This window comes from Melospiza georgiana, chromosome 10 (genome assembly GCF_028018845.1).
Source record: "Melospiza georgiana isolate bMelGeo1 chromosome 10, bMelGeo1.pri, whole genome shotgun sequence".
Taxonomy (NCBI): Eukaryota; Metazoa; Chordata; class Aves; order Passeriformes; family Passerellidae; genus Melospiza; species Melospiza georgiana.
Genome location: NC_080439.1, coordinates 15541421 through 15569324, shown reverse-complemented (window position 1 = coordinate 15569324; position 27904 = coordinate 15541421). Strand labels below are relative to the sequence as shown.

Genomic DNA, 27904 nt, shown 5'->3' with positions numbered 1-27904 from the left:
TGCTAATAAAGGTGCTGTTAACAAAAAAGTACTTCTGTCAAAATAACTATATTTTAATGTATCTTATATATTCCTGATTTTTGGCCTAATTTTAGGTATTTGTGTCTTCGTATAAAGGTTGTGTAGACTTCATGTGAGTGAAATTTGCTGTTAGAGAAATGCTTACTTAGTAAAATGTCTTTAATCTTTCAGCAACACCTTCCACAAATCCATTTGTAGCTGCCCCTGTTGCCCCAGTGGCACCTTCAACAAATCCATTCCAGACCAATAGCCGAGGAGCAACAGGTTAGGAAAAAATACACTGAGTGTTTGAGAAACTTTCTTTAAAGAATTGCATTGATTCTTTTTTCCTGTATCTGTGCAATATGTTTCTTAAAGATTTTCTGTATTATCTGTCCCTAGTCTGTTTGACATGTTGTGTGTTTGCTCAATGTTGAAGTGCAATTCTAGGATTTCAAATGGTGGTGATGAACAATGTCGAAATGATCTGTTTGAGCTCTGCCTGTCTGGGGTATATGTATCACCAGCTGGCTTCCTTCCAAGATTATAACCTTGGCTTTAGAGCATGCTTTATAGACGGTAGCCCTGAAATAAGGGATCTTGAAAGCTCTTCTGTTTAATTTCTTTCTTTATTTCTAAGTGTTGAAAGCTCTCAAAACCAAAGAGCTGGAGCCAGAACCATCCCAAGGCTTTTGGGATGTTAGCTCTTCACCAGTCCACTTAATTAGTACAGTAGTGTATCTTTTTTAAAGTATATGATTAATCTTTACACTCATTCTTTATATTAATTTTCTGTGGAGTGATTCTGTAGAATCATAATTCTATGGGCAAAATGTAATCACTTTTTAAGAAAGCAAACTTCTACTTTAAAATTATGAACTTGGATTAGATGGCTGCTAGGTTATGCTTATTTTCCTCTACTGAGCAAGTGCTAATTTTTGACATTTTTATCTATTAGCTGGACTTAACAGATTAAAATCTACTGATGTGTGCATTTTGACATTTGAAATGTGGTTGCTCAGTGATTTAGGTAGGCTGAGTTAAAAACTGATTTGATAAATTTTTGTCCTCTGCTAAAATTATTTCTGTTTTCAGAGATATTATGCAGCTAAATTTGTTCAGATATTTAATGCCCAAAATACCTTTTTTCTTTATTTTAATCCCATTCCTAAATGGGCTAGTTTGGATCATCGTTAAGAATTTGTAGCCTCTTTAGATAAATTTCTTGAGTATGGCACCTCTATCCTTCCACCTTCTATGCAGCTGTCCCTGGCTTGCTGAGGTTCCAAGCCTTTGGCAGCATCCTGATGTTCCACACTGGGTGACAGAGATAATGTCTATAAGTAAAGATAATGTTCATCCCCTTTTAGTGTAAGGTGTAAACTTACAGCTTGTCCTTTTATGTGTTCTTCCTGCATGAACGTTGCTGTTTAATACATGGGAGATCTATTTTGTAGAGCTTATTTCTCATGGTTTTCTAATACTAATCTATGGCTGGTCATGCTATTGATGAACTGTTTGGTACATATATGTGTATCTATTTCTCTCTATATATATAAAAAATTAAGAAATGACTGTTCAAGAGTGTATAAATGATTTGACATTGTCTGGTCTCTTTGTGGCTTCCATAAGGCCTCTCGGGAGCAATGCACTCTCACATATTTCCTCAGGCTCATTTTGGTAGGTGGCCACATTTGGTATCAAGTTTCTTGTGGCTAATTGTTCTTGCTTGTAAAAGCTTATTGACAGCTATCTGGTTCTCTGCACAAAGCATTGTGGAAGGCTTCTTAAAAATGGAGTGGGTGTGGATATTTGGCAAGTGGGCAGAGGGAGAGAAGAGCATACATAGACATCCTGTTGAGCAACCAAAACAAAACCATTATTGGTATCATCTATGGTCACCATATAGTGCTTATGAATGACTGTTGAAGTTTCTGCCAACAGTAGTTTGATGCCTTTTGGGATATCCCAAGTCCCCTGCTGATTTTGTTGTGCTTCTTTTTGCTGTTTTAGCCAAGTTTGCTGTGGAGTAGCTGCTCTGCTCACTGTAACTTGAGAACAGTGTTAGTACATTAGTTTTGCGTGCACGTGTCTACACTTTGTCTGTACAATGTCTTGCCCTTGAACACTTTTGGGGTAAATACTTCAACTGATAATTAAGCTATATTCATTAAATTTATTTTATTAGCTTTATTAAACAGTTGAGCTTGCATAAAATGTAGCTTGTAACATTTCAAAAGAGAAGTCCTGTTTAACTAGCATAGAATACCTGGTGTCTGTATTTGTACCAAAAATCTTCCTATGCACTTCTCTTTTCAAGAATAACTCCCAAAAGACTGAATAATGGTTTTGTTACTATACTTGTGCACCTCATGTGCTCCTGTTTATTTGCTGAAGGCATGGGGAAATGCTTATGAGCTTGTGTGTTCTTTACTTGAAATATTCAGCAGAGAATCAGATGAAAAGTTTTGGGCTCTTTTTGTTTTAAGTTCTACCTCAACAGTAAGAGAGTTTGCAGCAGAAACTTTGTGTGCAAATAATGTGCATGGTGAGAATCTCCTTAAAGACATTAAAGATGGGATTCTAAAAGGGGATGCATGTATCCCTTTGGTTTTTTTTTAATTTATAACCTCCTGTAGTGCAGCTTGAAGTAGGGAAGTTCTTTCATGCTTTTCTAAGGAGAAAAACAGAGGGGCTTAGGCTGCCTGAACCTGCTTGCTTCTTATGTGTACAGACTTCTACCAGAAAAACTGTGGGGGAAATATATGATAACACTCGGAAGAAAAAATAATTTTCTCTTCACAAAGTATATCTGAATGTGCTGGATCTATAAATTTTAAATAACGCCATTCATTTTCAAAGTGTAAAGGCAAATTATGCATCTGGTTGGGGGTGATGGAAGGGAACAAATCAGTTCAGTGAGTGGCTGTGGAAGTTGAACCAAACTTTTGTCCAGTCACATAGAGCATTAGAAGACTTTTAACATGGCCTTATAGTAATTTGTTTCATGAAAAAAATGATTTCTTACAAATAATTGCATGTTATTTTTTGCCTACCAGCAGCAACATTTGGTACTGCATCCATGAGCATGCCGGCAGGATTTGGAACTCCTGCCTCCTACAGTCTTCCTACTAGTTATAGTGGCAACTTCCAGCAGCCCACGTTCCCAACCCAGGCAGCTTTCCCTCAACAGACTGCTTTTGCTCAGCAGCCAAATGGTAGGTGTGCATGTTTTAGATAACCTTGTCTAAATCAGAAACATGGAGAAAATGCTCTGTCTATAAGTTGGCAATAACGGGTGGATATTTATTTCTACATGAACTTGATAGTAATGTTGATGAAGGGTTCCCACACTGTTCTGGCTCTGTAGATGAGCCTTCTGACTTGGCTGTGTGCAATTGCCTAATTACCAAACTGAAATTTTACCAGAATCTCATACTAAAATGGTAAGTATTCCCAGGCTTAAAGGGGTTTTAGGCAAGAAGGGCTGTTTGGAAATGTCTGCAACATACTATTACACTTCCTCTAACTTCATAGAACACAGGCAAGAGAAAATTGGAAAACATTTTATCCCTGAATTTATATGATATAACATTGAAAAAGGTGCATATGTAGAAATTGGAGATTGATGAGTTGTGAACAGTTGATAACAAACAAAAAACCAAAAAGCTCAGCCACAGTGTTTGACACTTGCATTCCTGATCATGTTTAAGTAGGATCAGTCCTGCTGATTCTGCAGTTCAAACTTACACTTAATTTTGGCTGGGAGCTGCAGCAAAGAACTCTTTGAACATTGTTTACTAGTATTAATATTATTTTGCTTTTCTTTCCAAGGAGCAGGTTTTGCTACATTTGGGCAAGCAAAGCCTGTAGTAACTCCTTTTGGACAAGTTGCAGCTGTTGGAGTATCTAGTAACCCTTTTATGGTGAGTTGTTGCATGTCAGTGACTTCTGTATGTCCAAAGAAGAATAGTCTGTAACACTTAATTTAGAGATAGACAAAGATTAGGGAGTTTTATTGCTTTTTATAATGGAGGGAAGCATGTGACTCTCCTAACTGCAGCTCACTGTTTGGATTTATGCCATTTGTAAGGATGTTCAGACAAAGCAGAAGTACTTTCATACATGTTCCCAGAGTAGTGTTATTCCAGAGAAGCAGCAGAAAGCAGATTGCAATATAAAACAGAAGTACTCCCCAGCAGGTTATTTTTTTAAAATATATTCTGCATTTATTATTTACAATATGGAAAAAAAAATCTTAAAATACTTGCCTTATTTTTCTTTGTTCCTTTTCCCCCAGGCTGGTGCACCAACAGGACAATTTCCAACAGGAAGCTCATCAACCAATCCTTTCTTATAGCCTTATAGACACTTTACCCAAAAGAACTCTTATGTGGTCACATAACATCTCTGCGCCTCTTGCACTGTTGTCTTGTTTCACTGATATTAGCTTTAAACACAAAAGAAGTCTTTAAGAAGTAAAAATAAAAGCCTGCATTGTGTACCTTTAAAAAGTTTCAAAAAGGAAAAAAAAAAAAACACCACCCGACACAAAAAGCAAGAAAAGCAACCCCCCACGAGGTAATAACGTGCAAAACAGAGGGCTGTGGTAACATCCTTGAACCTGTGAAGTGGCAGGTACAAAGTAGCGGTATCATGTGTATTACAATTGGCTAATAAGTTATTGCAGATACCACACTCATTATGCTGCAGTACTGTACATATTTTTCTTAGAAAATAGCTATTTGTGCATATCAGTATTTGTAACTTTAACACATTGTTATGTGAAAATGTTACTGGGGAATAGATCAGCCACTTTAAGGTGCTGTTGTATCTCTTGGAATGAATGAGCTGCATCATTTTAACCATTGGTATTGGAAGTCACGAAGTTAAATTGAAGGTTTGTTCATTTCTCAAAATGTTTTCCTTTCCTAAGAGCTCTTCTATTTATACATGCCTAAATCTCTAATGTTAGAGGGATACCTGTCTGCATAATAAAGCTGATCATGTTTTGCTACAGTTTGCAGGTGAAAAAATAAATATTAGAAAAAAACCCCTGTGTAGCATTATTTCTGTGCAGTAACATGTACTGAATGAAAATGTACACACTGTGTCTTGTATACAGATGAAGTGTCCAAAGCAGTGTGTTTAAAGGTGAGCTAAGCCTAAAATTTTCACATCCTCACTTGGATGTTTCTTTTTGCCCTTGTGATGAAGCTCACTGTTCTAGCTCAAGTGAAGTGACCTGTCACACAGGAGAGTGTTAGGTGAGGTTTGGATTGTTTGCATAGAGTATGTCATGAAGGACACTGGAAGCACTGGGAAGGGTAGTTACTGGAGAGGAGGTTTGCAGCAAAGGACACCTTATTATGGGTAACTAATGACAGGCCTTAGTTGTGCTCTGAACAGAGTGTGTAACAGCAGGCCAAGGGACCACAGATGTAACAGCCCTCTCTTTATTAAAAACTGATACCTATCAGTAAGAGCTCCTGTGGAATATTAAATTTATTTTTTTAATTTACAGAAATATTTTGTGCCATTCTACAGTGAAACTTGTAGGGGGAAAATGTCTGGCTTTGTCTTCCTCTGTAACAGTGATAAGATTCAAGGAAAATATAACTGCATCAAAGTAGTTGGTGTTTTAAACAGACATAAATTTGGCTACAGTTCAAGTGTAATACTGGAACTAAGCAAATAATGTAAGTATATTGTGAATACATAAACTGCAAGCTTAAAGGTTTCTGACCAGCTGGAGAATAAAATTCTAACAGATTTTAGGATAATAGGAATAAATAAGGTGAGATTGACTTTTTTTAAAAAGAACATGCGAGTCCATTTGAGATAAACATTAAAATTCTTCAAGGTAACACATTTCACTTGTAATTGACTGCCTGAATGTTGGCTAGGTTTTTCTAGGGCATCTGAAAAGTTTGACCTCTGCTTGTAAAAACATTTGTGCTAATGCTTTTGACTTTTGTTGCCTGCCTGTGGGGATTGTAATTTCTTTTTGGTTTTGTTTTTTAAACTTTGGAGATACCAAGCTGGAGACAGGCAACTCATAAAGCATACTGCAAGTTTTCTGAACTTAAATGTCTGGTTTTGTCCCGTTGGTATATTTAAAACAGGCTTGAAGGCTCTCTTTTGTTTCTGATGGAGACTGCTCAACAGTGTGGTGTTCAGTTCAGTTCCCAACATTCTCTGAGGAATTCACTGAAGAAATCCCCAGCAACTGGAGGTTTGCAGGGTATTAGTAACACCCTTACTCTCACCACTGTATTTTAGCACAGTGTAAATAGTTGTAGCTCTCCCTGTTCCCCAGCCTTGGCTGTTTTGGATAGTATGAGGTAAATGCAGTAGAGAGTGGAGAACTGCAAGGGTTCAGCTGGGCTTGTGGAGTACTTAAAAATGCCTAGTGCAGAGAACTGGACCGAATCAAAGACATGTCTTGTCAATGAGATGAAAAGTGTTATGAAAGAGCAACAATTCTGTGCCTTCTTCACTTACAGTGGTGTGAATTAGGCTTTGGGCAAGGCCTAATGATATCAGCATCTATAGAGATTATTCTAATCCAAATATTACTGCTGAGATACTGAAACTGATTGAAGTATGCAAGGCATGTAGTTTAGAATATGCTGTAGAAGTCTTTATTTTTCATAACTGACTTATGACAGATAAGTTTGCAACTTTAACTACACACAAGCACACATCTTTAGTCTGTGTTCACGGATTTTAGATTTGTCCAATTCCAGATAAGCTGAAGATCTTGTATTGTTTTGAATCTTCTGTATATTGAGCATTAACTGGCACCATTGGTGTTTAGTTGTTTAGGTTTTAAAATACCTTTATTTACAAAATTAATTTTTCACCCCTGATTTTAAATGTTTTTTATCATGGAGATCTCTGCAGTTATTCCCTTAATTGTTCATGCAAATAGCATAGTTGCCTAAAAGCTGTATTTTTGTGTTTTAGCATCAAAGCACTTCACTTGATAACTCTAGGCCCCTTATACAGAAGTTAATATGGAGACCTCTTAATTAGACTTCAGTCCTAAACATCAGCTGTTACAAGTGTAAGAAGATGCTACACTTGCACGACCATCCTGAGCTCTGTAAGGCAGATGTGATGTCCAGTTGAAAAAGCCTTGAAGTTTTCCAAAGGCTTCTGTGACAAATTATCTGACAAGTCATTGTATGGTTCAACTGCTTTAGATTGCCTGGGCATGTCTGATGGTCTTCTGTCAGTGAATAAATTGCTTTAAATTGAAATACTCAGTAGAAGGCAAAGTCCAGGAATTCTGTGAGTTCCTCTGGTGTGAGGTTCAGGAATTTGTATGTCCTTGTGCTCACTGAGCCTTAATAGAAATTTGTATGTCAGATCACTAAACTTGAATTAGAAGACTGTTTGAGGAATGTTTGTATTAAACTTTTGGTGAAGAAAATGGAGCAAATGCATCATTCTGCATTTGACAAAGCTCTCTGTGCAGTAGGCTCATAAACAGCTTGCTTCAACCTGGACCAGTTTTCCTTGATTGAATGTTACATTTCTCTTGATTTCTTGTCCAGATGACGGAGCCTTCTGCATTGTTGCTTGTAACCATTGCTTTTGTCTTGGTTGTTAAGGGGCAGTGCTTTCAGCAGCCACACTTGTATTTCTGCATTTGATGGAAATTATGGTGTACATGCTTCTGATCAGGAAAATTCCAGTTATGACTGCGAAGTAGCTGCCATAAATGAGAAACTGGGAAATGGATGTGGGGAGGGAGAAGAGTAGTTATCTAACAGGAAAAACAGTTTTTGACTCTAATGGGTGTCTCTCTATTGCTGCCTTCCCTTCCCTGTCACATGTGCCCAGAATGACCCCATCTTGAGAGGATTCAAGAAGTCTGGACTGCTTGACTTTACACTATAGAAATTCTGTGGTTGTAAAAGGGGGAGACAAGGTTCTGATATGTCCTTCCCCACCTCAGTAAGGGAGGACAGCTATCTTGCACTTTGTCTTTTTTCTGGAAACATGAAACCTAGAGTCTTAGACTCATTTTGTGTCTCCGTTTAAACTAATTTTAGAAATTTAATGGGGAACTGCAATGAGTTAATTTCCAGAATTACAGTAACTTTAAAGGTGTGTCCACTGGAACTATGTAACTTAGAATTACCCTAATAATAGACCTATAGGTTGTCTTTCAACTGGCTTCCTGCTTCTGGTTAGGGTATTTTGACTATAAACTTGTGAATAGTAAGCCTTGAATTGAAAGAATACCCAAAGTAATAGGTGGCCACCTTTGCCCTCTGTTTTGTGAACACAGAATATTTTCCAGTCATCCCAGTATTGGGAGGCCTAGAGGACAAGCAGGTTGTATTAGTTCAAGCCAGTTCACTTTAAATGAGTAATTTTCCAGGTGAGTAACTGTCCTGAGCTTGCACATTACCACAGGCTAATCTTGGAGTAGAACCTGCTTTTGAAGGAGAGTAGGGGAACTAAGCAGTGGGACTCAGTGGCTTACCTGAGTGCTGATATCCAGTCCCAGACCTCCTGAATCTACTACAACAACAGTTAAAATTGTCTGAATCACCAGTGCAACAAAGTTGTTGAAGCCAAACATCAAAGCATAACGCTCCATGCTGAGGTTGATAGCAATCTGAAACCTGACAATGAATGCATATGTTCACAAAACCGTGGAGAACAAGGACGGGTGGATGCACTTATGGGAACAGTTTAATGGGCACAGTGCACTCTTCAAAGTACAAGATCACTTTAATCTTGGCTATTAAGCTTTATCAGCTTCATTTTGACTGAAATATTTTTGATTTTTCTGGCTTTGTGACTTTTGTGCATCTTATTTACCCTTGAGTGAATATTTTTGCTAAATACCTGTGTATATTCACTGGATCATTTTGAGAACACTCATGCATTGGTTAGTGAATGGCCAAGTGCAGAAGCTACCTTGTTCTCACTTGGAGTGTACTATTGTAATGGTTAGGTCATATAATTTCACCCAGTTTTATACAGGCTAGTAACAATATATGCTGCTGTCATAACCTGTTTGTATTTATACCTAGGGAAACATCCAGTAAAAATTTGATAAATATAAAAATTTGACAGTGATTTAAATCCAATTTAGTTAGAAGAGTTGTGTGTTGTACTTACGTGGCTATTGTTATAAGAAGCATATAGCAAGCTTTAAATGCAAGGTAACCAGCATAACATGCCCAGATGTTGTCAGTGAAGTGCATAAGAAGCAGAGAACCACTATCCAGTGCAGAGAAAATTCCCAAAGCCAGTTCTCCAGAGAGATCCCAGTTTACTTTGACATATCCAACTGCCATGGATGTTGCTGAACCTAAAAATTGAAAAGTAGTAATTAAAACTTGGAAACATTATCATTGAGAACCGTTGCATAACTGTCATTGGATCATGCCAGGAGCTCTTCAGTCTTGCTCACAGTGGACTTTGGTAATGGTATGGATCATATTTCTTCTTAGGGATGTGGGAGTCTTCTGTTATTTGGATGTTTTCTTCCTTGTTTAGACCCTTCACTGCCTGAAGTGCTCTGGGAAAGTGCCTCATGCCTAAGGCTGGAGGCAGCAGTGCACTATCTACTGTGGCTCTGTTTTTAGACAACTATGAGCAAAGAGAAGAACAATCCCACCAAGCATTTTCTGTCAAAATATGTATAATGAGTTTAGTTACTTCATGTGAAGTTCTTTATGGAAAGAAAATCTTAGCACTTCATGCCTTTTTTGTTTTACTGGAAGTGTATTTACAGGTTTGGATGAAAAGCCTTATGAAACTGCATTTGTCAATGTCCTATTGGCCATCACATGTTAAAACCCTTACTCAAGTCAATTACAGTGTAGCAAACCCCATGTTCTCAGGTGGGCTAGCAGAAAAACTGGACTTTTTTTGCTGGTTATATGTGTTCTTCATCAGAATTCCAGAAATTGGAGCAAACCAATCCCTTTGGTCCATCCCTGCTGTGAGCAGTGGTTCCCAGTGGTCAGTGTCTTCTGTCACCATGAGCAGTGGTTCCCAGTGCTGTGAGTGTCTTCTGTACTCTGAAGGTGTGTTAAATGCCAAGTAAGGGCAAGAAAGACTTTGGGAACTCTGTTCAAAGCAGTAGTCAGAAGTTCTGGAGTAGCTTCAGTAAAATGGAATTTTAGGCTGATTGCAGGGAGGAAAAGTAACCTGACAATTGCCTGTAGCAGTGTGGGATACAGCTCCTGGAATATAGGGAGAGACAGCTGTGTAAATGGGAGCTCCATAAGGAGGCTGTATTGGTGCTGTACAGCCATGTAAATGAAGTTTCACTTTACCCATACCCTTCTGTGGCTAAAGAGAAATGGAATTTGGGTGGACCAGGTAAATGATGAGAAGCAGAATGGCTGAGGTTGGAAGATACTGAGGTCACATGGCCCTTTTAAAAGCTGCCAGCTAAAGGAAGCTGCTCAGGATTGTGCCTAGATTTTGACTCTAGGATGGAGAGTCCACATCTCTGGCCAACCTGTTCCTGTTTAAAATCACCCTTGGAATAAAAATGTTCCTCTGTGTTTAAGTGGGACTTTGCTTGATTTTGTGCCCCTTGATTCTTGTCCTGGCCCTGGCCACCACTGGGAAGAGCATGGTTCCAGCCTCTTGGCTCCTCCCCTTCAAGTCTCTATGCACATGGTTTTCAAGGGTAAACAATTACAGTGCTCTCAGCCTTGTCACATCACAGAAATGGTTTCACAGAATATTCTAACTTGGAAGGAACCCACAAGGACCATCAAGTCGAACTCTGAAGAGAATGGCCCATACAGGCATTGAGTACAACCCCTTAGTTGTAGCAAACATGCCAATCAGGACACAGATGTAGTCAGGATATTTGTTGAGGAGCACAAAGACTGGAATGATTTTTAATCCAGTGTCTAAATAGACATTTTCACAGTATGCTCTGAGTAATACTTAGAGGAGTGTATCTGTTAACATGTTCTTTTAATTCTTAAACCAGCCAGCTTAAGGTATATTTGAAAGAGGAATATGGAAGATATCATTGCACAGTTTTAATGTGCTTACTTAAGGTTAAAGACGTGGTCTAAACAGAGCAGTAATCTTAAAACATTTTGGCAGAATGAGTCTCCTCTAAGAAGGAAAAGCTTATTTATATATGTTTTTAAGACTAATTTTGAAGAGCCCCCTGTAAAAGTTTATAGTAAAATCATGCTTTGCACACTATTTATCTCTGTCTGTTTACTTAGCTCTCATAGGAGGTGGAAAGGTACCAAACACATTTCTGAAGAGTCCCTCAGCACAGGATGGGTTACAAGTACCTGCTAATGATTGCTTACCCAAAAAGGTTGCTATGGCTTCCACAGCTCCGTTGTACACTGCGGAGCTGTGCGAGGGGGCTCGCAAGTCCCACAGCACCTGGACATAATTCACCACCTGGTTGAAGCCGGCCGTGGCCAGAGCCCACCACAGGGACCAGCAGAGGAGCTTGCGGGAGCCGTAGCAGTGCCTCAGGTCCCTGCCCAGCTGCAGCAGCACGCCCAGCAGGTGCCTGTGGGGCCCGGCACTGCCGGCCTGGGGCTGGGGGCTCGGGGCCCCGGCAGCAGCAGCAGCAGCAGCAGGGCTCCTTTCCTCTTGGCAGCTCTGGGGCCTGGGGGCAGTGCCCACGGCCAGCCCTTTGCCAGGCCCTGGCACAGGCTCAGGGGCATCTTTCCTGTGGAAGAACATGCTCCTCTGGGGCATGGGCAGGAAGAGTGCGCACACGAACGCCAAGGACACGGAAGCCAAGCTGATGGCGTTGAGGTGGAAGTAGGAGACGCCTGCTAAGGACACCAGCAGCTGTCCCAGCACGGCGGCCACGGTGGCTGCCACCAGAGTGACGCTCCTGCAGTAGCTGGTGACCCTCTGGTAGTGTTGGCTGCTGACCACGCTGTAGATGTAGGCGTAATAGGCCACCTCGGTGGCTGTGACCATGCCGTAGAAGAATTCCACCAGCTGCATGGCCACCACTCCATGTGCAAAGAGCAGCAGCAGCCACGTGACGATGAGGCTGAGGCCCTGCAGGAGGAGGACGGGCTTGTAGCGCACGTAGTCTGTGAGCAGGAACACTGGGAAAAGGAGAGCCAGGTAGGAGTATGTCCAGACTGGAAAAATCTTGTTAGTAACCTAGAACACAATGAAAGAGGAGATGTTAAACAAACAAAACAGCCCCAACGCCCCATATGTTTGAAATACCCTCTTGGATGGTTTTTGATGGTGTTACTGCTGAAATGACATAGTTTTGATGATATGAAACACTGGAATGTGTGAACAGTGCAGGATTAAACTGCTTTTAGTTACCAGACTGTGACTTCACTATGTAAGGACTAAAGACAGTGATGCTGTGCTCCACTAAAGAAACAGATTGGCTTAAAAAGTAATTCCAGTAAAGGCCTATGAAGAAGGCACCTTTTCATGTGCAACTGTTTAAAGTAATTACGACTTTGTGTCTGATGTCTCTCTGGTTTCAAATCCTATTCCCTCCAGTATCTGAAAATGAAGGCTTGTTTTAACTTAACGTGAGTCATTGTATACCTTTGGTCACGTCTTTCCCTTGTTAGGTATAGATAAAAAAAAGCATGTGCTTCTTACAAAGGGGAACTGGAACTGCACAGAGTGTGTAACTGCTACTAGTGTACTGCACCTTTTATGTTTTTTTCTGATTTGAAGAAGTCTTTCAGTAAGTTTCAGTTGGAGTTCAATACATAGATGCCCTGTGAAGAAATTCTTTCTCTTTTTTCCTAAAACTTCTGATTTTGAGTTGGAAGGTGCTGTTTGTGGTTGCCACGAAAGCTCAGTGCTTGCCCAGGCAGTTTGGGCACACCTGGGGCAGGTATCCTTATAGATGCACATCGCAGAGCAACCTTCTTCTGTGACTCTTAAGTTGCCTGTTTTGGACAGGTCTTGCCCAGTAATTGTGGGGCCTGCTAAGGTATCCATTCCTATCTCTTGTTCTCTGCTTAAGCAATTAGACTAGAAAGGAACTGTATCAAATGCTAGAGGAATGTTTTTTACTTCTGAGCAAGTACTGGAATGATTTTGCATAGTGAGCAGCAGGTTCACTGTATCTTTCTGTGTGACTTCTTTTGTTTCTCTGAACTTAGAATTACCTCATTGAATTAATTCACTGGAGGTGAGTTTGGCTGAAAGAGACAATATCTGTACTCTGCTTGATTTTGAGTTAAGGATACTTGCTGAAATCAGAATTAAGGCACTCTATGATGCTATCTGTGTGATTTATATAAGAAATAATGCTTTCCCTTGTGGTTACAAAAAAAAATTAAAAGGGGGGAGAAAAAGACTCCCTGACAACCTAAACCACAAATACCTTTTTTCAGCAGAAACCTTGGGTTCACAGTGTGCTAATGGATTCTGCCTTAACATTTGCTACTGCACATCAGGAATGACTGTTCCTCATATTAGCTGTATGTGGGTGTAGCAAGCCTGTGTTTTCTAATTATACCGTTAGCTCCATGACTCAGCCACGTGTTAAGCATGTCCCCTTTTGTTGGGAGGTGTACTCCTGAAGCAGCCAGTGCTGAACACAGCACATAGCAAGGAAGCTTGGAGTGCATGTTTTTGTCAAAAACCCCCAATTTTTCTGAATGTGGACTTAACCTCCAAAGGTTAATGCATGCATGAAATATAGGGAATAAGCTTACAACTCGTAAGGGGAAGGCTGCTTAGCTGGGAAGGCTGCTTAGCTTTCTTATGTTTTGAAATCAATTCTGTCAGTGTAATCAATTCCATGGTAAGTATAAATAAATGTCTCCTCTGGGGTGGAGAGAGGAACTAGCTGACCTGATTTTGCCAAAAATATCAACCATCAAAGGGGTTTCAAAGTTCTGAGAATGTAGGGACTTTAAAATTTGGACCTCCTGCCAAAGAGGTGACTCCCTACTCTTTTCCAGAAGCATCTTAAATATGGATATTTAGATAAAATACACTTCATCTTCCCTTCAGTTACTGCTGTAAGACCTAATGCTTTAAGCATTTTAGTTACTGCTTAAGTGAATAGTTACATACCTCTTCAGCTGTTAGGTTTTTGTCTGGTCCTGTTAGATAGGGGGTGAGAAAAGATTCTGATGGCCTCATTGTGGTGAAAAATCCATTTGCACAGATGATCACTGTGGGATAAATCCAGCTGTGGCTTACGGCTCCCTTCCAGCAATCCATAATCTACCTAAACAAACAAAAAAAAAGTGTCAAAGGAAGAATAGGTGCTCTTCACAGTTGGTAAAAATTAATTTTCAAGTTTACATTTTAACTAAACCTACAGTCACTCCCCTGCAGCCATAACCACCAGTGAGGGCTGTGGTGGTGGCATCCAGTGTAACTGGACTTAGGGGGACAGGTGGCAGTGTGACAACCAAGGGCTGCCTGCAGAGGTGGCTCAGATGTCTGGCTGGTGTGCAGATGCTACCAAACCATTGATCTCAAGCTCTCCTGCACTGAGCTGCACTCCTGGATCTCCTCTTGGGCAGGGACACCTCTGGCACGCTCCTGAGGCTGAGATTCTTTGCTGCAACACATTCTTGGTAAGTGACTAACAGCATGCTCAGCCTTGAAACCTTGGCTACGTCATATAAAGAACTTATTGCATTTATTGCATAACCCTTTAGATGGAAGCAGTTGACCAAATCTGGGACTAGGAGTGGGTCTAAGCTGCACCCAGGCTCCTCTCTGAGAGGAGTTTAGAGCCCAGTGACTTAGGAGGAGGGTCTCTCTGAAAGTTTTACCTGATCTTGCCATCTCTGCACTAAATCAAGCACACTTTCCTGTTGAGTCTTGTTAAACCACTGTCACATTTACCACTGAACTTTGTTATATTGATAAAGGGCATTGTCACTTCTCTCTCACGAGTGAAGTGCATGGCTCCACCTGTGCCACATGCCTAAGCCAATGTTCCCTCACTGAACCTGCCTGGCTCCATAGCTGCAGTTTGGAAATGAGCAACTGGATCAAGGTGCACCAGCCCTGGTAAACTCAAAGGTTGTTCATAGTGATGTGCTTAGGGCTCAGTGGCTGTGCTCTAGCAGAAGAATAAAGTTCCATTATAACCTCATTTCTGAGTAAATGGGTGGGCAGAGTGTGAGATCCAAGCTCATTCTGTGTGCTCAAGGAGGTTTTTGTCTGTTGATTTGCAAATCTGTTTGATTTTTTTGTTGACTGATTTTACACAGTGACCATGCAAATGTTCTTGATGGCAATAAAAGTCATCAGGGAGCTCAACCCATTTTGATCCAAGCTTCTTAAAAATGCCTTAACACTCACCATGTTTCTTGCACTCCAGTCATTGGAGAGGGTAAAGAAAGACCCAGAAACTATCTGCTCATGGTACCTGCTCAGACTTAGAATAGAGAACTATTGACTTCACTTTTGAAAGTGATGACCAAAAGGAAAAAGAGGCTTGTTTCTTCAGTGTAGCTGGCAGCAAAAAGAAGTCAAGAAAGATTTGGTTTTTTAAGTTTATTTTACTGCTTTTGTGCTAAAAAGTCAATTTCACTGATCCTGAAATAAGTGAAACAGTGTTTTCAATCATAAGCAAGTTAAAGCAAAGCACTAGCCGATGTCTAATCATGCTGCTACAAGCTGTGTATCTTAAATTGCTGAATTCCACTCTATAGCAGGCACTTTTGAAAAAGTGCTTCTGCTTGCACTGAGATGATATCCATTAAAACTTAGTATAAATCATATGTTATAAAGACAATATTTGTGTGACCTCAGAGGAATGTTAGAAAAAGCATCCCTAACCTTGTAACTTGATTTTTAAAAATTGTCTCTGTCATCTTTCTCCTACAAATAATTGTAACTACAATTTAGTCTCTAGTATCTTTAACTCAAGCCCTTATTTGAAATGTGATAAAAATATAAAAAATTAAGCCCTGGACTGATCAGCAACGTCTCCATAAATCTTGCATCACCTCCAAATGCACTGAGCAAGTGAGTAGCCAGCACACTCCCAAATAATGATGAATTACCTGTCAAGGCTCTGGCTGTGGAGAATTTCCTGTGGATTCAGGTGCAGTTCTTCCTAGGATGACTTTGTCTTGCAGAGAAGTGAGAAACCACCCTTTCGAGCTGGTGGTAGTCAGATATTTCTGTAACTTTTTCCAAGAAGTTATTTCTAAACTTGAAAATGTTATCAGAATTCAAATAATAATAATAACAGCAACTTGTCCATGAAGATTGTAGGGAAAGTGTTCTTTATGTATTTTGTCAGCAAACTGAGTTCTGTTTTTAAGATAAAACTATAAGACTTAGTGTAGCTAATGATTAATAAGACCTGTTGTGACAAGAAAGCAATGATTGCATTCTTTCTGTTAATAAATACCATTAAAAGCTCTCTGATTTATGGAAAGACAGATAACCAGTTTTACAATTTGGACTAACTGTCCCTCTCCCGTGCACAGCACAGAGGCCTCTGGGCTCATGGGGCATCTCTGACTCTCCTGGCTCTGCTGGGGCTATGGGAGGTGGGCCAGCAAATGCTTCCTACTATTAGTTGGCCTGGAATTACTTCTGTATAGGAACAGATCTGTCATTTAAGGAAAAAGGGATTAAATTCAACTGCTAAATCTAGGTTCTTAGCTAAAAAATTACCAGGCTTGTTTCAGAGAAATGCTGCTGCTTTGCTTTCCTTTACCCACTTTTTTTTTTAGACTGTACTGCCTGCATCTTCCAAGGTTCATCAGAGGCTGGAGTTCACCCTGAAACCTGTTGGTAGGACGTGTGTTGACCCTGGGAGCAGAAGCTGAGGCCCTGGCAGGAGAGGCCCTTTGGGAGCTTGACAGAGCCTGGTCTGGTCCTGCAGGTATGGGAGGTTCCCTCAGGGCTGAAATTGGTGCAAGCAGGCAGGAAATGCTCAGGAGAGCTGGACCTGCCTCTGCCCTTCATCTTCCTCCCTGGCCAAGGGCTTTGAGGCAGGGAAAGGACCTTGGGAAAGGAAGGGGCTGCTAGGCAGGGGCTGAAAGGGCTGCTGGCTCCTGTTCCTCTGGTAGCCCACACAGTGCTTGGGCAGTACCTGCATGTTTTGAACACAAACACACATTTGTTCCTTGTTTGCTCAAACTGGCCTTACCAGCTTGTTGGGCTGTATCTTCACGGAAGATTTGTGCCCAAAGCCACTAAGGTTTCAAAGGTAATTAGTGGTGTATTTAGAGGGGGTTGCAGCTATGGGGAGGAATGTTGCCAGCTCTGGAGTTCCATGTTTGCCTGGAAACCTTTAACATGCTGGAAGAAAGACAAGCAGTACTAAAAGTTGCTAGGAGAGGTGGATGTTGAGAATTTCCTTTTTCCACAGAACTAGACAGCCTGGGGTTCCAGCCTTCCTTGTAACCTGCCAAGTCTCAGCTATCTCCTCTCCATAGTGTGTGTGCATGTAGGTACACAAACACACAGGTGCAAGTGTACATCTTACTCTTTTAGAAACCTCTGACTGCTGGGTGAGTTCTGATCTGCAGCTGAAAACCCAGGAAAACATAAGGTCTTGTCTTTCTCCTCCTAACACTCCTAAGAGCTGCCTTCTTCCTCCTCTATTTCCCCCATAATGCTTCCTGCCAGCTTCCAACCTCAGAATCATTATTTTGGAGATTAGAGAGAATAGGAATGGATTTTTTCTTTGAAGTCTTATCTGTTTTCTGAAGATGGTTTTCTCTAAAGCTGCAAGCCAAATACACTGTGTCTGCTCGGTCCTTTGCTCCTCAGTGGCATCCTACAGACACAGAGAGCAGTTAGCTCTAGTCAGAACATAAGAATGGAACTGAAAATATGAAGTTCCTCTTTTTGATTTAAACACAAGCTCTTGTTAACTTCTAGTCCGGGACTGACATCTAGTTCTAAACTGAATGCCTCCAAAGAAGATTGCTACTCACAAGGGAGAAGAGAAAAATAGTCCTTACTCTCCTGGATTCTGTCCCTGTTTCTTCAGGCAGGAGCATCATGTCCTCAGTTCTGCAGTAAGAAATGAACTGCCTCTGGAGACTAAGTGCATCTCCTATTTTTATGACTGTAATGATTAAACTGTTCTGCTTAGAGCCAGTTTAAAACGGACAATGTCCCCACAATGCACAGTAGTAAACAAAAGGCCTAAAAAAATTAGCCAGGTTCATTTTGTCAGATCCTACTGATTCTTCTTGTGACTTGAAACAAATTGCTTCAGTCCTGTCCTTGCCTCTGGGCACTTTGTCTGTGTTGCAGTGTGTGACAGTGGTATGAAAAGCTGGTATCTGTACAAATGATGGCTTGTGTCTCTACAGGAAAAATATTCTGTAAATGCTAAGTGGTTTTTATTAGTTAGATGTAGATATTGGAAGCTAGAAGCAAACAGCAGTACAGAAATAACTTCAGCATATGGATATGGTTCATATTAAATTAGACATTCACTATGCAAACTCATTTCTAGTGTCTTTTTTCTTCTCCTGGACTGTCCTTTGGACAAAATTAGCTGTAGGACTTGGAGCTTCTTGACATGAGTTTGGCTGATCCTGCCAAATTCTTGGCCAAGATCAGTGGACCTCCCTCACTTGGCACTCAAAAACACACATGATGCTCACTGTTTGTTTCAGTTATAAATCTTGGATATTCCTGTTAATCTGGAATTTTCCTCTGTGTAATCAGCTAAATTTCTCCACAATGTCCTTCTCTGGTTTTAATCTGTGCTACTTAAGCTCTTTCATATTATTTTTTTCCTGCTGAAAGAGGAAGATAGCCAGTCCTGAGTTTAATTTTACTGGAAGTACAAAGGTGCTCTTGCTTTTTGCTTGGACTCTGGAATTATTCCCTTCTCAGCAGAGGTTGCTTTGAAGTCAGCACAGTGTTTGTAGCTCTCAAATGTGGGCCAAGCAATAACTGTGATGTTGCAGTGCTGCAGTGAAGCTCCCAGGACAGGTTGTGCAAGCCCAGCTTTCTGCAGCCTGTGTGCACTGAGCTGTGGGTGAGACAGGAGGAGCCTGTCCCCCATCTGCCTGTAGAGGGTATGAAAGAATAGAATGATGCAAACATGATCTTTTCTTCATTGGTTCAGAACAAGGTCTGTGCAAAGGGGAGACACACCCTCAGCCACTGCATCAGCAAACGTGACAGAAGCAGCTTTGCCAGCACCACATTCAGGAGCTACAATGAGCAAGGCAGGGTGAACTCTGCTCTCTGCCATCATGCGTGGGGGGAGGCAAAGGTGGTTGCTCTGATTTTGTGTATAACTTACTGCCCTTAAGCTATTTATATACATGTAAATAAGAATCTAAAGAAACTTATCTTTTATTCTTGGCACAGTGCCATTCTGGTGAGCTCTCTGCTGGCATATGTTCTGCTGAAGTGCTGGAATGATTCAGTGTAGCTTTTCAGGGCTCAGTTGAACGTTCTTCTTGCACTGCTGTTCCCTGCATGCTGCTCTTCTTCCCTGCTGGGAGCCCTTCTCCCAGGAGAAGCCCTTCTCCAGCCTGCCTGCCTCCTACAGCCGTGTCATGTGGCTTGTGACAATCTGCTCTCTTGACTCGTGCTCAGCCTGGTTCAGCTGCTCTGTGCAAGATCTCACTATTTTCCTTTGGCATTTGCATGAGACCAGCACACAAATGCTTCTGATCATGAAAATCCCATGTATGACTGCGAAGTAGCTGCCATAAATTAAAAACTGGGAGAGGAGGAGAAAAATGCAGAACAGTTAATGAAAAACACATTAGAGAAATGCTGCTTCTTCTGAAGATGAGAGTCACTCTGATTTTCTTGTGTTCTGGCAGTTTCTCTACACTTGAGTTTTTGCTTTGTGATTAAGCAAAATCTCAGCTTTTGCTGAGATACAGCAGATAACTGTGAAATGAAGAACTGCCCTTCCATTCCTTACGCCTCTTGACAAACGTCCAACAGGGAGAGGGATAAGAACAGTCCTGAACTCCCATTCTGCATCTGACCAAACCAGTCTGAGCTTTTGGGAAGAGAGGATGGTGTCCTATTAACTACTAAAACTGGTTGGATAGCAGGGCCTGGTTAGTTATGTTCTCCCTTTGAAAAGTAACAGTCCAGCATCAGTAATCCTAAATGCATTAAAAGGCAAAAGGGAAGAATGATGTCTGGATTTCTATAGAGGAAAGATAATTAAGTTGTCCTTTATCATATGAATTTTGAAGATAACTTGGCTGAGCAGTAAGTAGGAAAGTAAGGTAACTGCACTTACTTGAGTCACTATGTCCAGTCCCAGGCCTCTTGAATCTACAACAACTATTGTGAGAATGGTCTGGATGAGCAGGGCAATGAAGTTGTTGAATCCAAACATCAGGGCATAGCGCTCCATGCTCAGATTGACGGCGATCTGGAACCTAACAGGAAACTGGCAGGTCAGTCACTGCCCCTGGGAAAGCTATTGCTGTCTAGCAGTTGATGAAGAGAAAGTGATTCATGCAGATGGTCCATCAAGGACAGAGGAAATGGTGCTTCTTTGTTTGTTTGCTTCATTGCTTTCTCTAAAACAAAAAAAGTCTTGGGTACCATAGTGTATTTTAATGTTTTTTTTTGACCTGCATGGGCTGCTTTTCTAACCCCTGCTTTCAGATGATCAGGTAGAATGTCAGCTCTCTGTACCCTTCCCCTTTCCTCCTTCTCTGCCTGCACAGACTATGCCAGACAGGCTGTAGTGAGTCCATGGCTGGAAGCTTTCAGAGACCAGGCAATGCTGTGATTTGCTCTGGCACTGAAGCAGTTCTGCCCTGGCTGGGAGGTCACTGGGTACCTTCTAACCAAGCTATCCATGGTAATAAGTCACATTTTGCTTTGTGATTTGACAGTGGAGGTAACTTGCTATTTATTTCTGTCAAGAGCCCATAGATTTTTTACTTGTAATATCTTTTTTGACAATAATCAAAACATCTTTCTTCACAATATACACCTGCAAAGTTTCTATACAAACAAAAGGGTGTTACTACTTCAGGATTCATTTTCAATAATTTTAGCTTGGGAGTTTTTTGCAAGATTTTACTTTGTTGGGATTTTTTTTAGAATATATTGAAATAGTCCAGGAGTAATTAACTATAATGTAATAACAATCTACAAAAATGACAATTAGGAGCTCACTTGGCTTCCTTCAAGATAGGCATAACCTTGCCATGCATTATAATGTTAGCAATTTTTTAAAGTGGTATCTGATTAATTTTGGAGTTTGACACAAAATGCATCCAGTATTTTTGTTAATGAAATAGTGTGGTATGTCTCAAGACATTCCAAACAAGAAAATTACTGGAGCAATAACATTTTATATTTATTACACAGGACGAAATGTTTGTTGTCAATATTATTTATGCATTTCTATTTCTGACAACAGAATAGCTTGGTCTCCTATGAGATCTCATCTGAGTTTATATGTCCTATGCTCCTTTTTATTCCTTCTTTACATCTTAATATCATTAATGATCAATTGTATAAAATTATGTTGGGGTACACTTTATGTGGAGTCTTTTCCTGCATTCAAGCAGTTCATCACATGCTAAAAGGGTCATCAGGAGGGGGTCTAGGCATATGGTGATCCTAAAGGATGGCTGTCAAGGTATGCTTGTCCCTGTTGTTCATTTTGCATCTTTCATGCCAGGAAGGAGGAAAATGGCTTCTACATTTTGCAGTTACCATTGCCTTTAGTAACAAAATTACCTTGTGCTTTGTTTAATTTCTGCTTAGGTAAATGTTCGATGTCCTTTTGACAATTTTTCTCTCCTGGTTGTTTGGAAGAATGAAAACAACATAACCAGACATGTAAGTGTTCTTGTCCTTACCTAAACAGTTATGTCAAGCATTAGGTCAGCTACCTCTGAGGAAAAGGATGCCCAAAGCAAACTCAGAGTAGGGTCAGTATTCTGTGCATGATGAGGATGATGCATTGTGATGTTTTGTACTTACGTTGCTATTGTCAGGAGGAGCACATAGCATGCCTTGAAAATGAGATATCCAGCATAACATGCCCAGATGCTGATAGAGAAATGCATGAGAAACAGGCAACCTGCATCTATTGCAGAGAAGATCCCTAAAGCCAGTTCTCCAAAATGGTCCCAGTTAATCTGCATATATTGTACCAGGAAAGATGTTACTGAGCCTAGAAAAAGAAAAAAAAATACGTGTAAATATTGTATCTCCACAGCCTGTATGACCAAGTCCTGCCACACTCACATACCAAAAGGCAATGCTGAATAATGAAGCAGAGTAGTCTGAAGTTTGAAAGCATTTCTGACGGCTTCTGCAGCTGTGCAGATGACTGGACATTTTAAGACAACTGCATATATCAAGTCTATGCCATTCCATTCTTAGTGCTTTATTCCACTTCACAGGATAAATTTACTGTAACGTAGGAGGATTCATTATTTAGGTGTCTGTACACAGCATGGCTCTCTGGGGAGAGAATTAGGAACATGGTTTGGAGTTCAAGAAGGAAATTCTTCCACCTTCTCCTAGTTAGGCTATTGAACAGTTTAGCTCTGTGCACCTCATAGAGAGGTAAACTGTCAAAAAAGTGAGTTTTGAGGCATCAAGGAAGTATATCCAAGGAACAAGAAAGGATAGGTTTGCTTTTTGTGGGCCTCCTAGAAGATGCATCTGTTGCAAAGTTAAGCCACCTGGCTGCCCATCTTAGGGGTCCCAGACCCTTTTTAAAACTTCTATAAATTATATTTAAAAACTTCTATACTTATACACTGAGAACTAGGCAAGTCCATGAGAGAGAAATTCATCAAGGAGTAGATACTACAGGAGGTCTTCAAATTCATGATTCATGTGGTCTGTTTAGTTGCCTGCTGCAAGAGTGGTATCTGTTTCTCCTTAAAGACTTTAAGGGTGACCTGAATGATTAGGTGTGGGGCAGATGTGTTTATTTTTCCTGATAAAACACACCCCCATATCTTGTGCAAGTTCTTTACAATAGCAAAATGTGAGCCAAGGCAGGGTGGTATCCTCTGATGTTACCTTTTGATAACCTCACTTTGCATGTGTGATGTGAGCAATGCTCCTGGTACAAAAATGGAATGGTTCAGATCAGTATCGTAAGGATTCATAGGGTCTTTTTTCCCCTGAAAATTTTTGTATCATGCAATGACTAAAATTTTTCTTTTTGTCTGGTTGCACAAGGGTATTTCACTAGGAAAAAAAAAGAGAGGATTATGTTCATTTTGTGTAAAATTTTCACAGAAAATTTCTCTTAACTGTGTAAGCTGATAGCATTGTTATGGAAACAATGCAATATTTTCTTTAGGGGAAAAAATACCAACACCCAATAGCCTCATCCAAAGAAACAGGGGTGCTTCGGAATGGATTTACCAGCTAGATGCAATGTCTGTGTGACTTGCACACTTTCTGCATACTGGTAAAATACAGTTATTTGTCGACTATAAAAGAAAAACCAACATAACTCACATTTGAACTGTTGTACATCAAAGACCTAGGTCTGGAATGCACAGGGTGTGCACTGGCTCCCTGGAGCGCCTGCAATGGAATGGCACTTAGAAAGTTTACTAAAGTGAAACTTCAGAGGCTGTCATTGTGGTCAATGTTTAAACACTGACTTACTCAGAAACGTTGCTATGGCTTCCACAGCTCCGTTGTACACTGCGGAGCTGTGTGAGGGGGCTCGCAAGTCCCACAGCACCTGGACATAATTCACCACCTGGTTGAAGCCGGCCGTGGCCAGAGCCCACCACAGGGACCAGCAGAGGAGCTTGCGGGAGCCGTAGCAGTGCCTCAGGTCCCTGCCCAGCTGCAGCAGCACGCCCAGCAGGTGCCTGTGGGGCCCGGCACTGCCGGCCTGGGGCTGGGGGCTCGGGGCCCCGGCAGCAGCAGCAGCATCAGCAGGGCTCCTTTCCTCTTGGCAGCTCTGGGGCCTGGGGGCAGTGCCCACGGCCAGCCCTTTGCCAGGCCCTGGCACAGGCTCAGGGGCATCTTTCCTGTGGAAGAACATGCTCCTCTGGGGCATGGGCAGGAAGAGCGCGCACACGAACGCCAAGGACACGGAAGCCAAGCTGATGGCGTTGAGGTGGAAGTAGGAGACGCCTGCTAAGGACACCAGCAGCTGTCCCAGCACGGCGGCCACGGTGGCTGCCACCAGAGTGACGCTCCTGCAGTAGCTGGTGACCCTCTGGTAGTGTTGGCTGCTGACCACGCTGTAGATGTAGGCGTAATAGGCCACCTCGGTGGCTGTGACCATGCCGTAGAAGAATTCCACCAGCTGCATGGCCACCACTCCATGTGCAAAGAGCAGCAGCAGCCACGTGACGATGAGGCTGAGGCCCTGCAGGAGGAGGACGGGCTTGTAGCGCACGTAGTCTGTGAGCAGGAACACTGGGAAAAGGAGAGCCAGGTAGGAGTATGTCCAGACTGGAAAAATCTGGTTGGTAACCTAGAACAGAAGAGAAAATGTCAGTGTTCCTATTGTTGAGGAAAGGAGGTTCATGTATTTTAAATGGTGTTGTAGAGGGGAGTTTTTTCTCTGAAGGAATTCATAAAATATATAACCACATTGAATCAGCATGGGACTGTTGGGCAGGCAAATGGATCTTGGGTCCGTTAAATGGATATTTTATTCATGCAGTCTGCTGCAAATTGCAACCTGTCAGAGCTAGTTAAATTTGTGCTTTTTTTTTCTTTTCATCCTTTAAAAAAAATTAAACAGTGTTTTCCAGTTCTCTTTTCAATACAGTTAAAATAAATCATAGAATAAAGCCATACCTCATCTGTGGTCAGGTTTTTATCTGGTCCTGTTAGATAGGGTGTTAGGAAAGGTTCTGATGGTTTCATCATGTAGAAGAATCCATAGAGGCAGAGGATCAGGGTGGGAAAAAACCAGGTGCTGGTTTTCTCTTGCTTCCAGCAGCCCATGGCCTCTGCAGCAAAGCTGAGGATAAAGTTTGTTAGAATAATGACACTGCCCATGCAAGTGCAAAGAGATCTTGTAACTGATTTTTATTTTGTGGTTTCTAATGCTAAGGAGTACTCTTTAGAGGTTGACGGTTCAAAAGAATTTTTATCTATAATGCTAAAGTGAATAGCTATTCCTTACATTTGTCTGCTGCTCTCTTTGTAGAAAGGGCATAAAAAATGAATTGGAAGATCCTTAACTGGAAGACAAACTACCCTGTCATTCTATCTGCACTGAGCAAGATAAACACAGGAAAAGCCTTTCTAGATTGAAGTGGCTGAAGACAGCTGAGTACTGAGATTTCCCTTGACTCCGTGACTGATCACAGCCAAGCACCTTTTATATGACAAAGATAACTCTGGAGCCTAGCAGATGGAGCTGCTAAGAAATACAGAAATTATATCAAGCCAGACTCTCATCTGGGATTATCTGCATGAGAAGTCCATTTTGGATACAGACATCATATTTTCCATTTATAAACGTGGTCACAGAAGGTTAACAGTTCATGCTGAAATGAAATGAAGCAGGTATTTTTGTTCTTGTCACTAGGTGAGGTGGTGGAATAAATTAAAATTTGCAACTCTGCTGGACAGAGCCCAAACAAAAGTCAAAATGGGTGTAAAGGGGACATGCAAAGGAAGTTAACATCCATATTCATGTTAGTATAGGCAATGTCAAGAATCTTAATGTGTGCAGTTTATCTTTTGGAGCCCTTTGGACTTTGTATATTAGCAGGTGGGATTTCTATCACTCCAGTTTTGACTTTTATCTACTTCCCTACTGATAACTCTTTCTTTTTTTGACAGAAAATGAATCTTATAAAAATCTAAAAAATGAAGTAGTGTTTTTTTCACAAAATTTTTTTGTAAAAGCTGAAGGAAGGTCTATTCAGCCCAAAGCAGTCATGTCCTGATGAGTATATCACTTCAGGTAGGATGGGCAGAGGATCCTTTTTATAGGATGTGATATGTACAAGGCAGTAGGCATTATGCATCTTCTTTTCTAACTTCATGCTATGACAGCACGTTTTACTGACAGCCTGACACACTAAGAAATGAGTGCAGATCCAAGGGAATTTGAAGTTCTTCCTTTGGTGCATAAAGGCCAAAAGCATGGGCATTACAGGATTGCAGCACGAAGGAACCCAGCTCTGTGTCAGCTCTGCAGTGTGAACCACTAGATGGCAAGGTGGCCCCAGCAAGGCAAACGAGCTGGGGAGGACTGACACACGGAGTGCTGCTCCAGGAAAGAAGCGTTTCTGCCCCTCCTTCCTGCCGGCTGTTGGAACACCAGCCTGCTGCAAACGTGGCTCTGGCAGGACCAGTCTGAGCCCTGCCCAGGATCGTGCTCACTGAGTCACCATAACATCCCCTGCTCTCCTCCCACCTGGTAATTATTAAAGCCATACAGCACCTAGTGCCATGGGCATGCTTTGTGTGATTCTGAGAGAATCACACCAGAGAGCGGGGTGGAGACCATCTCTAACACAGTAATGAGAAACATTTGTACAAGTCAGCTTTGGGACGTAGCCAGGGCATATTTTTCCCTTTCCAGCCTAGATTCTCTGCCCCGTTTCAGGTCTTGCCCTGTTTGCTCACCCCCAGCAGGCTGTGTGAAACAAGGGCAGCAAGTCTTATGTAGCTTGTCAAAATGTCACACACACCTTGGGAGGTGAGTGGGCAGCTGCTGCCTCTGCAGGGCTTGCAGGGTGCTTGTGCTGCCCCTGGGATGCTGCCCATGGGTGGCAGGGCTTTGCCATCCTGTGCAGGAATTCATGGTTTCTGCTGTACACAGAAGAACTTGAGGTGTGTCCTGGTCACTGCATCCCTACAGTGCCAGCTGTGCACTGTTCAGGGTTTGGGGCTACACCTGTACCTCTCCAATCTGCACTTCTGCTCTTTGAGCTGCCAGGGTTAGGCTGGTAGGTGAGGTGAGAATTTTCCCACTTGATACAAGGAGCTGTGCAGAAAAACCTGTCACTGGGGCTGGGCTGGGAGGGGCAGGGGGCTGAGGGCTCTCAGGGCAGCCCACTCTGCCCTTGGGGAGTGGGAGGGGGTGTCACCTCACCTGCCCTGGGCTTTGTGTTCCACTCACACCCCAGCCCTTGGGGAAGCCCCTCCAGCTCTGCAGCTGCTGTACAAGCCCTCCTTTCTGCATTCCTAACCAGAAACCTGACAACCACAGCTCTGCCTTGCTGCTTGAGGGGGAAGGATCCAATTTGTTCCTTGTTCAGTCATCCCATGTGGTCAATTTTTCTTTTATAAATCTAGGTTTTGTTCACTTTTGAAGAGATTTTAGGATGCCTTGGTGGTGTTTTGCAACAACAACAAAAAATCCTCTGTTTCTTTTTTCCTTCAGCAATTCTTGGTGCCAGAGCTGTCAGCTCTTCTACACACAGCCTAACACAGACCCCCAGCTCCCCGCTGAATTGCTCTCTTCTTTCCTCCCACTTTCCTTTGTCATTGCAGGATTTCATATTTCTAAAGTTCATATATAATCATACCTTCTGTGCTGGAGCTCTTCCTTTCTTACTTCCAAGGGAAAAGCCTCCTTTTGGTATTCCCAGTCTTACTTCTGGTTGTCCTGTGTGTATTGCAGCTACTGGACTCTGTTTGGGTTTTGTGCTTTTCCTGCTCTTCTAGTGTTACAGCTTGCTCTGACACCTCCTTTGGAAAGGCCTCCAGCTGGCTTTCTTTCAGCACCCTTAAAGGAACAGCCAAATAATCCTGGCCTGACTTTGCCCCAAGGCAGCAGTGAATCAAGACCCAAACTACAGTCTAGTGCCTGACTGGCACAAAATCAATAGAGGAAGTTCTGTTCCCAAAGAATTTGGGGTCTATTTGACAGGATATGTGGCTTGGGAGCCATCTGTGCCTCAAACTGACCTATATTAAAGAGGGAGCAGTAGCTGTGCGTGGGTAGTTACAGAGGTGAGGGTGAGCAAATACCACTGCTGTAAGGTTGGAAGGAATCCACACCACTTACATGGGGTTTAAAACTATT

At 41.8% G+C, this 27904-nt stretch overlaps 3 protein-coding genes across 11 annotated transcripts in view; 1 reads left to right on the top strand and 2 right to left on the bottom strand.

The window, feature by feature from the left end:
- The window catches only part of AGFG1 (ArfGAP with FG repeats 1), a 36292-nt gene extending 30850 nt beyond the window's left edge, over positions 1-5442 (top strand). For 2 of the 9 annotated variants that reach the window (XM_058031570.1, XM_058031569.1), the window contains 5 exons: positions 193-285; positions 1633-1680; positions 3060-3218; positions 3835-3926; positions 4301-5435. In XM_058031570.1, the coding sequence (XP_057887553.1) occupies positions 193-285; positions 1633-1680; positions 3060-3218; positions 3835-3926; positions 4301-4360 (452 nt within the window). In that variant the 3' untranslated portion in view covers positions 4361-5435. Of the gene's footprint in view, positions 1-192; positions 286-1632; positions 1681-3059; positions 3219-3834; positions 3927-4300 lie in introns of all 9 variants that reach the window. The other 7 variants (XM_058031567.1, XM_058031572.1, XM_058031574.1 and 4 more) reach the window with 7 other exon arrangements.
- On the bottom strand, positions 4505-16085 carry LOC131087732 (thiamine transporter 2-like). Its single transcript, XM_058031577.1, has 6 exons — positions 16002-16085; positions 14047-14203; positions 11322-12147; positions 9145-9337; positions 8501-8642; positions 4505-7737 (listed from the first exon to the last, which is right to left on the bottom strand). Exons 2-6 carry the CDS (start codon positions 14194-14196, stop codon positions 7615-7617), a joined length of 1434 nt encoding a protein of 477 aa, XP_057887560.1. The 5' UTR covers positions 14197-14203; positions 16002-16085; the 3' UTR covers positions 4505-7614.
- A 3365-nt stretch (positions 16086-19450) lies between these two features.
- LOC131087731 (thiamine transporter 2-like) lies at positions 19451-27489 on the bottom strand. Its single transcript, XM_058031576.1, has 6 exons — positions 27405-27489; positions 24712-24877; positions 23557-24382; positions 21901-22093; positions 20192-20333; positions 19451-19651 (listed from the first exon to the last, which is right to left on the bottom strand). Exons 2-6 carry the CDS (start codon positions 24859-24861, stop codon positions 19472-19474), a joined length of 1491 nt encoding a protein of 496 aa, XP_057887559.1. The 5' UTR covers positions 24862-24877; positions 27405-27489; the 3' UTR covers positions 19451-19471.
- Positions 27490-27904: the final 415 nt, after the last annotated feature.

Coding starts and splice junctions, on each gene's coding strand:
- LOC131087732 (XM_058031577.1), bottom strand. CDS start 14,196: ATGGATTGCTGGAAGGGAGCCGTAAGCCACAGCTGGATTTATCCCACA. Junction 12,148..14,046: donor AAAACCTAACAGCTGAAGAG/GTATGTAACTAT, acceptor ATTGTGTTCTAG/GTTACTAACAAGATTTTTCC. Junction 8,643..9,144: donor CTTCTTATAACAATAGCCAC/GTAAGTACAACA, acceptor ATTCATTGTCAG/GTTTCAGATTGCTATCAACC.
- LOC131087731 (XM_058031576.1), bottom strand. CDS start 24,861: ATGGGCTGCTGGAAGCAAGAGAAAACCAGCACCTGGTTTTTTCCCACC. Junction 20,334..21,900: donor CTCCTCCTGACAATAGCAAC/GTAAGTACAAAA, acceptor GTTTCCTGTTAG/GTTCCAGATCGCCGTCAATC. Junction 19,652..20,191: donor GACTGGACATAGTGACTCAA/GTAAGTGCAGTT, acceptor CTCCTCTCCCAG/TTTTTAATTTATGGCAGCTA.